Source organism: Danio rerio, chromosome 13 (genome assembly GCF_049306965.1).
Source record: "Danio rerio strain Tuebingen ecotype United States chromosome 13, GRCz12tu, whole genome shotgun sequence".
Taxonomy (NCBI): Eukaryota; Metazoa; Chordata; class Actinopteri; order Cypriniformes; family Danionidae; genus Danio; species Danio rerio.
Genome location: NC_133188.1, coordinates 25,959,296 through 25,973,482, shown reverse-complemented (window position 1 = coordinate 25,973,482; position 14,187 = coordinate 25,959,296). Strand labels below are relative to the sequence as shown.

At 36.4% G+C, this 14,187-nt stretch overlaps 2 protein-coding genes across 5 annotated transcripts in view; both read left to right on the top strand.

The window, feature by feature from the left end:
- LOC137490477 (tripartite motif-containing protein 72-like) lies at positions 1-8,436 on the top strand. 2 transcript variants are annotated; one of them, XM_073920874.1, is made up of 6 exons: positions 1-649; positions 3,674-3,769; positions 3,942-4,175; positions 4,291-4,313; positions 5,636-5,769; positions 5,849-8,436. In XM_073920874.1, exons 1-6 carry the CDS (start codon positions 41-43, stop codon positions 6,400-6,402), a joined length of 1,650 nt encoding a protein of 549 aa, XP_073776975.1. In that variant the 5' UTR covers positions 1-40; the 3' UTR covers positions 6,403-8,436. The 2 variants fall into 2 exon arrangements, with proteins under 2 accessions (XP_073776975.1, XP_073776976.1); XM_073920875.1 differs by lacking the exon at positions 1-649 and adding an exon at positions 1,697-1,799 and having other exon boundaries at positions 5,849-8,310.
- psda (pleckstrin and Sec7 domain containing a) overlaps positions 8,279-14,187 on the top strand; it is an 80,370-nt gene continuing 74,461 nt past the window's right edge. For 2 of the 3 annotated variants that reach the window (XM_073920790.1, XM_009307379.5), the window contains exon 1: positions 8,279-8,436. The gene's annotated coding sequence lies outside the window, so the exon portion shown is untranslated. The remainder of the gene's footprint in view (positions 8,437-14,187) is intronic. The other variant, XM_073920795.1, reaches the window with a different exon arrangement.

Sequence of the window (14,187 nt, the reverse complement as noted above, 5' to 3'; positions counted from 1 at the left end):
AAAATGGCAATGAAATCTGAGTCTCATCTTTGAAATATTGATGCCGAGCCACCACACACAGGCAGTAGAAGCTGCAGATATGGACGCTCCAGAAGAAAAACTGAAATGTCCTGTTTGTGTAGATGTCTTCACAGACCCTGTGTGCCTCCCATGCGGGCACGACTTCTGCCAAACCTGCATCCAATCAGTCTGGAACATGGATGAGCCCAAAACATCCACAGAAGAGCCGCTTTTCTGTCCAGAATGTCAGATCCTGCTTCCTCCAGACCTCGGGCTTCAGATCAACTCAGATCTTCAGCGGAAAGTTCAGGATGTTTTTGCAGAAGCTTCGCAGGAAGGATCACCCACTATTATTATGTGTGATCATTGTATTGGGAAGGCAGAGGTGGCTGTGAAAAGCTGTCTCACCTGTGACGCCTCTCTGTGCTCTGCTCATACACTTCTGCACCAGCAGAGACAGGTGTTAAAAGGACACTCTCTTATTGAAGTAACAGAAGACTGGATTTCCTTTAAGTGTAAGGAGCATGGGGAGGAGCTCAAACTCTTCTGCCAGATTGACCAGGTTGCAGTTTGTTGTCTGTGCATTGCTGTTGGGTCGCATAAAAAACATGAAGCTGTAACACTGCAGGAGGCATGCTTAGAATACAAGGTAGGGCTTTAATTCATAGGAATTATTTCATTTGAATAATTAAAAAATATCTAAAAATGACTGACAGTAATGTTTGGTATGAACTAAATCACATTTTATCCATTATTTTAAATATAATTCATGTAAAATGTATAATAGTCTAAATAATTATTTTGAGTTTTACACACAAAAAAGAAAACACAAGGCATGTTCTAAAGACAGGGAAATTGTTTTGATCTCTAAAAACATATTTCCATCTTAGACCTTAAGGATTTAAAACTTTGAAAAAGTTTGTGCTTCTTACAGATGCTTCATATGTGAGAGAATTTCATTACAAATAAAATATTTTTTGAAGTTAATGATGGGGGAAAAGTGAGATTTCTATTAAAAGTTAGATGTCAATGATATTTGACAGAAAACATATTTTAAATTAGTTTAAAATGTGCTTTATGCCATGATTTTATGATGTTTTAGAAAAAGTATACTAGTTTAATATCTCAATTAGGAATGGGCCTGTGTAAGATTCTGAGGGTATGATAACCTGGTATAAAAAGGTCACAGTTTCATGGTAAAAACAACAACTTTTTTCCTCATTGAACACAATATATACTTTATTTTAAGAAACATTTAAACTATTTTGGAACAGTAAACATGTCAGGCTAAATAATTTAAATAAATCATTGACTTCTGCTGTTTTTATTAGTTTCAAAAACAGATTTCTTAGAGCTTGAAAAGGCATCTTTGAAGATCTTTCTTTTCTTTGGATATACTGTAAGCCAGGGGTTTTCAAACTGGGGTCCGCGGCCCCCTGGGGGGCCGCCAGATGGCGCTAGGGGGGCCGCAAAGAAATTTTAGATCAATGAGCCCACATGGATGAATTTTGTGTCCCGCATCATTCTGAAGGTTAATATATTTTTATAATAATTTGAGCTCAAAAGTACTGCAAAAATGAAGCTTTATGCTTATGTCATTTAAATGCAGTTGACACTTTCGTGACACAGGAAAAGAAGTGCAGTGGCCCGCCTCCGTGGACGGGGACTTTTATTGAACAAGCGCTTCTGGCCAGGCGCTTCCTGACTGTGATTTTTGGCGCTTGTCTGCTGCACCTGACGGCGTTTACCTTTCACTTACGCTTACCTCTTTTACGCTAAACAACTAAATGAATGCTCAGGTTTGACTGACTATATTTCAGTTAAAATACATGATCAATAAGAACATTATCGGAGGCTGAAAGCACTTCTCTGTATATGGCTTGCGTTCCCAAGTAACCGATCAGCTGGGTGCTGCGGAGTGCGCACCTCTCTGCGCAGGCTTCACTCATAGGGAACAAATAGCATTTTAAAGACACGGCACAACATTGCACCTCGTCCACATCGCGACAGGCTTTTACACTTTGCATTGTACAAATATCAGACTTTGCAGCATGGCAAACAAACATATTAAAATTGTAAAGCAAAAAGTGCTGCAATAACAATGAATGGAGCTGTCATCACATCAGGGAGTGCTCAGTTTCATTCCTGTTACACTAATGACAGCTGGATGAGCTCTGCAGTGGACGTCTTACTCACATTGGTTCATAACTGGATGATTAAAAAAACTAAATTGTATACACCCTGAGTAAAACCACTATAGCCTTTAAAAATTATAATGTATCTGTTTGTGTTATGTTATAGGGCTAATAATTATTAAATATTAAAATGTATTAGTGCTCTATATTTAATGGAGCTCAACATACCTGATCAAATTTTAATACTCTGAATATAAATGCATTTTTGTTCCACTTTTTCCCATATTTGTTTGTGTAACTAATTTAAATGTTCTGTATTATTATTAATAGAACAAACTGGTATGAACATTTTAAAGTCAGCAAAGCTTCTAAAATTATGCAAAGTAAAACTTGTGGCTCTTTGAACTTGAATACCCAATTCTAGATTGCATTTAGGAAATTATTTTTTATCAGTGTAATTCAGGATTGTCGACCTGAGTAAATTATGATGTGCACAAAAAAAAGGAATAAAAATGAACAAAACACACTGAACCACTACAGCCTTCATTGTAGTATTGCCAGTTACAACAGTACAGTTAACTGTTAACAGGCTGATGAATGACAAAACTCTTTAAAACTTTAAAGCTTTAAATCTTTAGATACATTTAGACTCTCAGCTGTAAGGGTAAATACAGAAGACTCTAACTGTGCATAGGCTGAAAAAAAGCATAAAAATGGCATAAAGACTGTGTAAAGTGATGACTTGTACACAAAATATGGCTTGATGGAATAATCCAGTGAGAGCAGACCACAATGAACACTGCGCATCAAGATTTGATCAATAGATTGAAGCACTAAAACCATGTCAACTCAACTAACATCTTACAAAAATTAATCCAGATAATGAATAATATAAATTTATTGAATAATATATAATAATATAAATGTATTGAATAATACAATTAAAAAAAAATTAAGTACAGTTGTTAATTTGAGGGGGTGGCGTCAATTTTATTTTTGGGGGGGTCCCCAAAAGAATTCGCCCTACACAAAGGGGTCCTCAGCTGAAAAAAGTTTGAAAACCCCTGCTGTAAGCCACTGCATGGTTCAGGTCTATAGCAGGCTTGTATGTACATAAGAGTTTTGTTTTTCAAATGTTTTCTGATTGGTGGGCTGACCAGTAGATTTTGATGTCGAGGGTCCTTTTCTGCTGGAGATTCAGTTGCCCTAAAAAAAAAAAATAAAACATTAAAAAAAAAAAAAAAAAGAATTTACATATAACTGTAGGCACGGTACAACAGATTATTTTAGCTGTATTAAAACCTTGACTTTTCCAAACCATGGTAAACCTTGAAAACGGTTATGATTCCATGCCTAATGTCAATAAAATGTCATAATATATAGTTAATCAAGTAATACTAAAAGTAAAATTAACTTGGTCAAAATGAGAAGTGGCTACAACAATATAACACAAATTTTAACTGTATTTTAATTTATTGTAAAATTTGTTCTAAAATATATGCAATATTTATAGGATATGCAATATTTATTGTTTTTAGAAGGTGCCGGAGATGAACAGATCAGTTCTTCTACAGAGAAAGCATTTAACTGAGTCTGCTGTGCAAGATTTGGAGCCATTATTTTCAGAAGTGTCGGTGGGTATTCAGATGTGAGCTTTCTTAGTCCTAACAACCAAATAAAACCATGAAAACTATTGAATGCATCACTTGAGGAATGATTAATTTCTGTTTTTCATTCAATAAAGTGGCAAACTATTCAAATGTATTATTATAGAGGGTTTTATTCTTTAATTGTATTTTTTTGTAGAAAAATGCAGAAGCATACAGACTCAGAATAGCGGAAAAATACAGCCAGATAAAAACCCTGATTGAGGAGGACCAGCAACTGATGTTGAACATTCTGGATACAGAAGAGTTTTACAGCAACAAGTGGCTCAGATGGCAGAGGGAGTCACTGCAGGGTCAGGTTAGAGAGATTATTGCTGCTCTGAGATCAAGCCAATCTCTGCTTGAAGAGGAAAACAACATCATATTTCTCCAGGTGCAAATTATAGTTTGTAATATGTGGGATTTTTTGAGTGATTTTTTAATTTTATTTTAAAAAGTCTATTTTCATGAGTAATTTTATCAATAACTGAAAACATTTACTTTTACAGCATCTCAAAAAACATGGAATTAGGTGAGTATCACTTTAATTTTTAAATTGTTTACTGTATGTTAGGGCTGGGCACTATGACGCTATATATTGTTACCATGGAATGAAATGTACAGTATACTGTAAAAGAATAAGTAAGTGGGCGTGGCCAATTCATGTGCAGCATGCATGAAGCTGAGACAGACGTTCCATGGGAGACTGTCAGTGCTGCCAATTGCTTTATATTTTTAACAAGAACTGATCACTTAGTTTCAATATTTATACAAGAATTGTAATTGTTTATATTTTGTATTTTTGAAAGATAACACTCTTTGACATTTCTTTAAAGTGTCTACTTAATTATATAATATTTTCATATTTAAGTTTTATCCTTCTGTTACTTGGGATATATTTTATGCCTGTGAAAAGATTTTACTTGAGAAATGTTTATAATAATAATAATAATGTCTGTCTACATAAAACTGAAATGCGACAAAATGGAATTTGCTGTTCATATATTTTGTTTCCTTTATTTATAATCTTAAAATAATAATAAAAAATAATCAAACAAGTCATTTTTTCTTAAATATTCAAGCTTACTTATTATATAAAGCCCTTTAGTACATTTTCTGTAATAACTACCTTTATAAAAGGCTATATCGTCAAAGATGTTGTTATCATGAAATAAACTTCCTCACACTGCTTGTGAAATAGAATTTTGCTCATACCGCTCAACCCTACTGTATATGAATGAGTTTTCTCAGCCTATTCATTGCCATAAAAGTGAAATTCCTGAATGTACTGTACACTCAAGCACCTAAGAAAATTGCTAATTAATTCCACACACACAACAGGAAACTTCAAAATCTTTTCAATTTGTTTTTTATAAATTATTCATGCATTAAAATCTAAATCTGTATAAATGGTAAAAATTTCCCCATGTATGTATGTATGTATGTATGTATATATATATATATATATATATATATATATATATATATATATATATATATATATATATATATATATATATATATATATATATATATATATGTATATATATATATAATTTATTTATTTATTTTTTACTAAAGAATATAGTTCTGGAAAACAAAACATAAAAAATGTATATTTAATTTTGTTAGCCATGGTCATGGATTTAATATTTCCATAGCAAAGTATAAAAACAAGCATCTTTGTACATAATTGCAGCAGAATTATCTGAAATAGCTTAACAAACAAATTATTTTGGAAAACTGATGAGAAAAAAATGGAGATAATTACTGTTTTGTCAGGTTAAATATTATTATAATTCCTAAAATCCACCATGCAATGATGCATTGGTTTCAAAATGAATCTCACTTAAGTTCTCAGGTGAAATTGCCGTTTGTGTCTGTGAAAGACCAAGAGGACAGCACTAAAGACAAGATGAAGACAGCTGAAGAGCTCATTGATAACCTACAGGAAGTTGTCTTTCAGAAGACTCGGCGGCTGTGGTCCAGTAAGTCTGATGTAAGAACATATAAAAAGCACGATTTTGTAAATAAGAATCTTAAAATACCTAATTTGATCACCTGCAGGTCTCAGATCAGTGAGTTTAGACCCAGAGACTGCACACCCAGAGTTGGAGGTTTCAGGAGACCAGCTGGAGGTTCACTGGAATAAGAAAACAACCCCCAAGAGAAAAGACAAAGCAAATATCTGCTCTCAGTACAGCGTACGGGCCAAAGAGAGATTCTGCTCTGGCCTCCACTACTGGGAAGTGGCTGTCTGGAGCAAACCCTATTGGCTGATTGGTCTGTCATATGGGCCAGCCACTGGAGATCAGGAGTTAGAGCACTGCAGTGGAGACTTTAATAATGCTTTCTGCTACATCTATCATGGTAACGGAAGATATCTCGTTTGTCAGGACACAAATGAAAAGCCACTGGCAGTAAGGAAAACCATCCACAAACTTGGAGTTAGGGTAGATGTCCAGAAAGGAGACATGTCTTTCTATGATGCAGATACTTTGGATTTGCTCCACTCATTCTGCGTTGACCTTTCGGCCCCAGTTTATCCTGTTTTTAATCCTTGTATTGACATAAATGGCCAAAACAGCCAGCCCCTGGCTGTTGTCCACCTAAAAAACTAAATTAGTCCTCAAAGCACCTCTTAATGTGCTCTATCTATTTCCCATTTATCCTATAGCTTGAATCTCTAATGATATGATAGAGCTTTGGTGTTGCTGTCAAAAGAAATACAAGACTTGCATTATCTTTTCTGAAATGCCTGCTATAACATTTTAAACAATGATAATTATCCAGTTACAAAAATGATTATTCCTCCTTTAAAATTGTAATACTTTTTCAAATATTTCCCAAGTGATCTTTATAAAAGCAAGGAAATGTTCACAATATTTCTTATCTTTTTGTTTCTCCTCGAGAATTCTTTTAATTTGGTTGAAATAAAATAAAGTCAGTATTATGAGTATCCCCTAGGAATGTTTTGATGGCTACAGAACAAACCAACAATGTCCAATTTGATTTGTCTATTCACCTAGTTAACCTAATTAATCTAGTTTAAAGTCACTCTGGCGAAGCAGTGGCGCAGTAGGTAGTGCTGTTGCCTCACAGCAAGAAGGTCCCTGGGTTGCTGGTTCGAACCTTGGCTAAGTTGATGTTTCTGTGTGGAGTTTGCATGTTCTCCCTGTGTTCGTGTGGATTTCCTCTGGGTGCTTCGGTTTCCCCCACAGTCCAAAGATATGCAGTACAGGTGAATTGGGTAAGCTAAATTGTCTGTAGTGTATGAGTGTGTGGATGTTTCCCAGAGATGGGTTGTGGCTGGAAGGGCATCCGCTGTGTAAAAACTTGCTGGATAAGTTGGCGGTTCATTCCGCTGTGGCGACCCTGGATTAATAAAGGGACTAAGCTGACAAGAAAATGAATGAATGAATGAAGTCACTCTGAAATTAAAATGTACTCTTCTTATATTTATATGTATACATTGGTTCTTGTTATAAACAATGTATGTGCACTTCACTATTTTGTAAAAAATCATTATAACCTTCCCTCCCCCTCGAGACGTCTTTCTTTACTTTCTAGTCACATGGAATTCCTTTAGTACAGGCATATCAGTGGCAGTCTTGTTTCTCCTTCTTCTGTGTTCATTCTTCAATCGTCCTTTATTTTGTTAGCAATGCTCATCTTTCTGCAATACATGTGGTTCCTGCACCTTAGTTTTTCATTCCAAGACCATTTCAAGTGGATGTACATCACGAGTGTGACAATCTTAACTTCTATTTCATGGAGACCTAAAAGCTTTAAAATGCAATTAACAAAATAAGTAGCAAAATTTGCTGTACTGTTATAATAGCAAAGAAAAAATATTAGTTTTTAGAAATAATTTTTTTAAATGTGTTGAAAAAATATCTCTGTTAAACAGCAATAAAGAAAAAAGAATCACAGTTTAACAGGAGGGCTAATCATTTAGCGAAAATAGTTGCAAGAAAAAGGACCAAGCAGATTCAGCTGTTTTAACAAATTAAATTGCAAATAAAATACTGATACTGAAATATACTACTTTTTCAGTATTTTGTGAGCATAGAGAGATGACAATATTTGCATCGCTTTGCTCCTGATTTGTAAAATGTTTCTAGCATCATGGGTAATGTTGTTCACACATTAAACTTGTTATAGACATAAGTTAAATGCAATCCCAAGTGTAAATGTTAAGAAGCTCACAACAAGATCGTCAACACGTTTTAATGGTTATTCTAAAAAATAATTTCCCAGTAGAGAAATTAATGTAGTTTATACATACTGAACCCAAATAAGTGCAAGTGCTGCACTATTTAAAATGTTTGATTTCAATTTTAAATTAGACTACATATAGTTTATTATTATTTTGTTGTATGACTATGCTCATTTTAGCTTTGTCCAGCAAAACCCGACTTTATCTTGCTTCATTCCTTGATGAAGTTGTGGTCCACCTTAAGCTCAGATGGGCTTCCTGCCAAGCCCTGTTAATGTGATACATACACTCCCTAAAGACACGGCACAAGTGTACTGACTGCACTGTCTGCTGTAGGAGTTTGTTTTTGTCTAATTACAATGGAGCTGTCCACTTCAGCACCCCACATACAAAATCCCTCGATGAAGCACCCAATCCATCCTCATCGACACTTCAGGTATGTGAACTCTTCATTCTTTTATTGTACAGTATGTTCACTGTAAGCAAAGACAGTTCTGTACGTGTTATTTATTTTCAGTTCAGCAGTCTGTCTTCAAATGGAGTCGTTTATTATTAAACGAATGCTGGTCTCATTGTGCTCAGTGGTTCACATAATTTACTTTTGACTTAGCACTAGTATTGACTGCGCTTTTCTTGTAAATGTTTTTTTTTCTTTACTAATGTTTGCAAAAGAACCACTTGTAGTATATTATTAATGTATATTTGAACTCTTTAATATTTGACCTGGTGTGTACGCTAGGTGTCTTTTGTAATTGTCAGTCACCTTAGAAGCTCATGTCAAGAGCAGTCAGTCTGAGTGAATTATTCTTTCCAGAGCTCTCAGATAACATGGCAGGACTAATCTGACCACTGGCCAGAATGTATTGTAACACTTCAAATGAAGATTCCATTAGTTAATGCATTTGCTAACATGAACAAACAATGAGCAATACAATCATTACAGTTTATTCACCTTTTGTTTCATTTTATTGAATATCACAGTCAATCAATTAATGTTAACAAGCACTTGGATTTTAATAATGCTTTAACAAATAAATACATTTTGTACAAGTATTGCTTATTCTTACTCATCATGTTAGTTAATGCATTAACCAGCATTAACTGTTGGAACCTACTTGTATAATGTGACCAGCGTTTCTGTGTTTGAGAGGTTTTGCAGTATTTGTTACTTTTCTAGTTATTGTTTAGAAGTTCTAACTCCTAAAACTACTCTCATATTACGTAATGCCCGATTTGGCCTTTTGATGAGTTTTTAAAGTGGTCATGAACTGCATTTTTTGTAATGTTCTCAGAAGTTCACTTGTAGCTAGGGTTTTACATTAAAAACATCATAATTAGGGACCGAGCTCTGGGACGCTTTTCTTCTTCTTTTATTCTAGAATGAATCAGAAAGCATTTTTGGGTTCAATCTTCAACTGGCTGGCAGGAGCAGCCAGTGACGGGTCATGTGACCTGGCAGAGGCTGGTGGCAGCTGCCAGTATCTAACTGCCTGGTCACGTGACCGGCAATTGGCGGGTTAGCTGCAGTTGCGGCTGGCGTGTCCTTTGTCGCTTTTTCTTTCTCTGCAAATATTACCTTATCATCATGAGTATAATTTTATGAAGTGTTTTTATTTCATTGGGTACATTAGACAGGTTAATTCCAGATATGGGGCCTTAAATGGCCATGAATACAACTGGCTGGTTACGCCTCCCCAAGCAGCTCACATTCTGAGTCTGGTGCGTCTTCTCGCGCTCTCATTCAGAGGAATTACATTTTTAATTCATGAAATGTGTATTCTTTTGGGTCTATTTGTTTTCGTCGCCGACCTTTGCAGCAGTGTTTACTCAAAGAAGGTCTTCAAACAGCCCTTAAAATGACTAGTGGGTTAACAACACTGTCGTTGCATCAGCGGCCAGGGAGCTCTGAGTTTACCACATTCTCTTTCACTTCCTCTGCAGCTTTATACATTGATTTACCATCATGAATTTAATTTTTTGGACCTTTTCTATTACACATTGGGTATATTATTCAGGTCAATTCTAGATACAGTGCTCAAATTGCTGTGAATACAAGGCTGGTTGCGTCTCTCCCAGGAGCCCCATAAGCACACTCACGCTCCGAGTTTGACACCTCTCTCTGCACTCTTAATCCGAGCAATCAAAATTTCATGTATAATATTTTTTATTCCTTAGAGTCTATTGTGTTACATCAGTGATTTTTTAGCAAGTTTCCCCCTTAAACAAGGTCTTCAAATGACCCTTAAACGGACTGGTAGGTTATTGACGCTAATCAGCTTGCAGACAGCTTTATGTCAATGCATTGATAATTACCAACAGACTGAATGACATTAAAAAATAGCAGTTTTACCCAATAAATGCATCGATAAGATCCACTGATATTTATTTTGTCACTCAAATTAACTTAAACGATTAAAAAATGCAATAAATATTTGGGCTCGAACTACAAACCAAATTTAAAACAAATTTTAGTATCAGTTTTGCTTACGTTGCACACTAGTTTGATTATGTATAAATATCCCTGTAACTATACATCATGCTGAAAACAAAATAGGTTGATACCACAGACTTCAGAGTGTACATGAAAAGAAGAATTCATTTAATAAAAATATTATACATGACATTTTGATTGCTCGGATTGAGAGTGCAAAGAGAAGCGTCAAACTATCATTAATTATAATGATTATAATAGGCTAAAAATGATATGGAAATGTTTTGTATAATAAAAATGATTCAAAAAATTGTTGTAAGCCCAGGCCATCTTTCCTTTTATAGCTTATGTAATATTAGACAGACAACACTTGATCACCGTATAATAATAATAATAATAATAATAATAAATCTAAAAACAATAATATAAAATATTAACATTAGTCTATTAATAATAATAAAGAGGAACAATGAACATATTTTGTTTTTGTTTTAATAGTATTAAGAAAGAAAAATTCATTCATTATATTCATTCATTTTCTTGTCAGCTTAGTCCCTTTTTTAATAAGGGGTCACCACAGCAGAATGAACCACCAACTTATTCAGCACGTTTTTACTCAGCGGATGCCCTTCCAGCCGCAACCCATCTCTGGAAAACATCCACACACTCATTCACACACACACACTCATACACTACAGACAATTCAGCATACCCATTTCACCTGTACCGCATGTCTTTGGACTGTGGGGGAACCCACGCGAACGCAGGGAGAACATATAAACTCCACACAGAAACGCCAGCTGAGCCGAGGCTCGAACCAGCGACCCAGCGAACCCCTACCAACTGCGCCACTGCGTCGCCCTCATTCACTATGGACTATAATAATATACTGTATAAACAATAATAATAATATCAAGTTAATAATAAGAAGAAGATTCTAATAATAATAATAATAATAACAGACTTATTAACAATAATAATAATGCATAAATAATATTAATAATATATAAATAATAATAATAATAATAATAATAATGTATAAATGATGATGAAAATAATAGGCCAATAATAATAATAATAATAACTGATAATAACTGTACATTATTCAAATTTTTTAAGTTAATTGATGTATTTCTCCACAGAATGTGAATAAAAATGGAGGACTGCATAAAAAAACTGTTACGTGAAGAAAAAAGGGAGGAAAAATAAAAACATCAAAATTGATGAGCATGTCTTGAAGAAAGACAAAAATCACAATTTGTTTTTTCAAGACATACTAAATTTTTTTTTTACAAAATTCAGAACTACAAATTCTGCAATATTTATTTGTGCAATGAAACAACAGCTAAGAGATGAAGCAGGTAGGTGGTGTAGCAGAGGGAGAGCGATCTCACAAACAGTTCAAATGGTAAGTTTCAGATCTTCGGTAATACATTGTAGCGGAGCGGTAAGTTGGGAGAAAAATACTAAATTAAAGCTGACTACGCCACCCTGATCACAGGGAAATTAACAGGTTCTTTGTGTGAAGAAAAGGTATGAGACGTGAATACCAAAATTACAAAAATACTTTATTTTCCTTAATTATCACATATAAATCACTTTTAAAAAGCTTGATAGCTGATAGTAGCCGCACAATCACATAAATAACACACAATAACAACAGGAGGAGGAGTAGAGGCTTACCAGTGGCAGGTAAGCTAGTTACGTAGCACCAAACTCTACAAAAATTACAAATGGTCTTACCGCAAGTGCACCACACACACGCACACAAGCATACGTGAGCACACAACACACACACTGCACTCAGTGTCGTATCCCACCACCGCACGATGGACAACTAACGGCCTGCCTGGAAGCCTCAGCTCCTACAAAACAAAAATGACAATTAACAATTGTAAAGTCACAATCTTACACAAAAGAACACAGAAATTCCCCAAGAGAGATTCATAAAAATCTCCTTGCAATAGAAACTCAAAAAAACAGTAATATTAATAATAATAAATCAATTAACTCCAAAAGAATAAACTTCCCACAGGAAGCACAAATCACACAATGAATTAGGTACCAAAAGAAAAATAATGAAACCCAAAAAGCACAAAATGAATCCACGCACTAAAAATGTATCGGCTACTACTCGTGTGCAAGTACTCCATGTGAAGGCAATTTGAGTCTGTTATTCACAGCACTATAGTAGGCATCTTTTACGTTGAGGCTCGCACATTAATCCGGCATCAGAAAATGAGAAGCACACAGCAAACGGACTCAAAGCAGCAATATGCAGCCGTACGTGTCAAATCAGCGATCAATAGTGGTTAAAAAGAAAGCAGTGGTCTGTAAAGCAGCAGTATGAAGCAGCAGTTTATAAAGCAGCAGTCTAGAAAGCGGTGGTCGGTAAAGCAGCGGTCTGTAAAAAGACAGCGGTCCGTAAAAAGCAAAGCAGCAATATCACTAATGTTGCTCCCTCGGCGTGCCCACACGCAGTTATTCTTCCTAAAAAGGACAAGACATTAAGTCGCTGGACAGATCGGCGGATAATTATTAAAAGCGTAACGTACATACCTCTAGTATGCAAGTCACTTAGCAACCCGCACTCACGGACGCAGTTGTAGATTAAAACACAGCCCAGGAATTACAAAAGCGATCCAGCTGGGGTGACAGCAACACAGGCTACAGCCAATCTGATCCGCAGATGCTAAGAAGTTAAATACAGCCGGTTAAAACCCACTACGCAACCCGACGCTAAAGGGAAAGCAAAACAATGTCTACCTGCAGGAACGGAAGGGGCAGAGGCGGGACCAGCGGGACTCCGGTAGTGACGCACAAGCGGTGCTTCAGTACACAACACACACCCAAATCCTCCCTTATATACACACCCAAGAGTTATACGATTGGCTAATAGAAAAATCACTTGTGATAACACAAGGTGATCCCACTACACATCATTATAATTTTAGTCTCTTCCCTTAAGTAGGTGTGTTTGCATCTACAGGAGAATAAGGACATCTAAGGAAGAGCACAGGACGAAAAGGGAGAGGGGTGGGGAGAACCATCTGACTTTGAGTCCAGCCGGTGAGTGAATGAATGAGGTGAGTTTATATAGTGCATGGGTGATTGCAGGTGCAGGTGCAGGTGCGGGTAATTACTAATCAGGTGAGGGTTCACAGGTGTGGTTTGTAGTGGATGTTGAGGGAGAGCGGTGATTGGGGCTGCAGGAACGAGTCGAGGGTGTCACAGTACCCCCCACTCCACGTGTGACTCTAAAGTCTACTCCAAGGTGGGCCCAGGGTCTGCGGGGAATAAATAATGGCTGCAGTTTTCTTTCAGGTTAGCGGCGAGGAGTAGTGGTAATGGCACAGATCGAGCAACCCTGGACGTACTGGGCGATGTCTTTAGTCATGTTCGGAAACCAGTACTTTTGTCAAGGGAGCGATAGGGTTTGCCTGCTGCCAGGGTGTCCTGAGCTGAGGGAGGGGTATGCGTACTATCCAGGAGCTGGAGACGGTGCCTTGTGGGTACATAAGTGAGACCCTAAGGGACTCCAGGGGGTGCTGGATCTTCTAAGGTGGCGGTGCGGGTTTCTTCATCCATTTGGCAAAATATAGGTGCCAGGATGGAGGGGGGTAGGACAGACACAGGAGTGTTCAAGTTTTTATGACCTGGGTGACAGGTGATTTGGAAATCAAAGCGAGCAAAGAACAATGACCAGCGGGCTTGACGAGCATAGAAGCGTTTTGCACTGTGGAGATATTGGAGGTT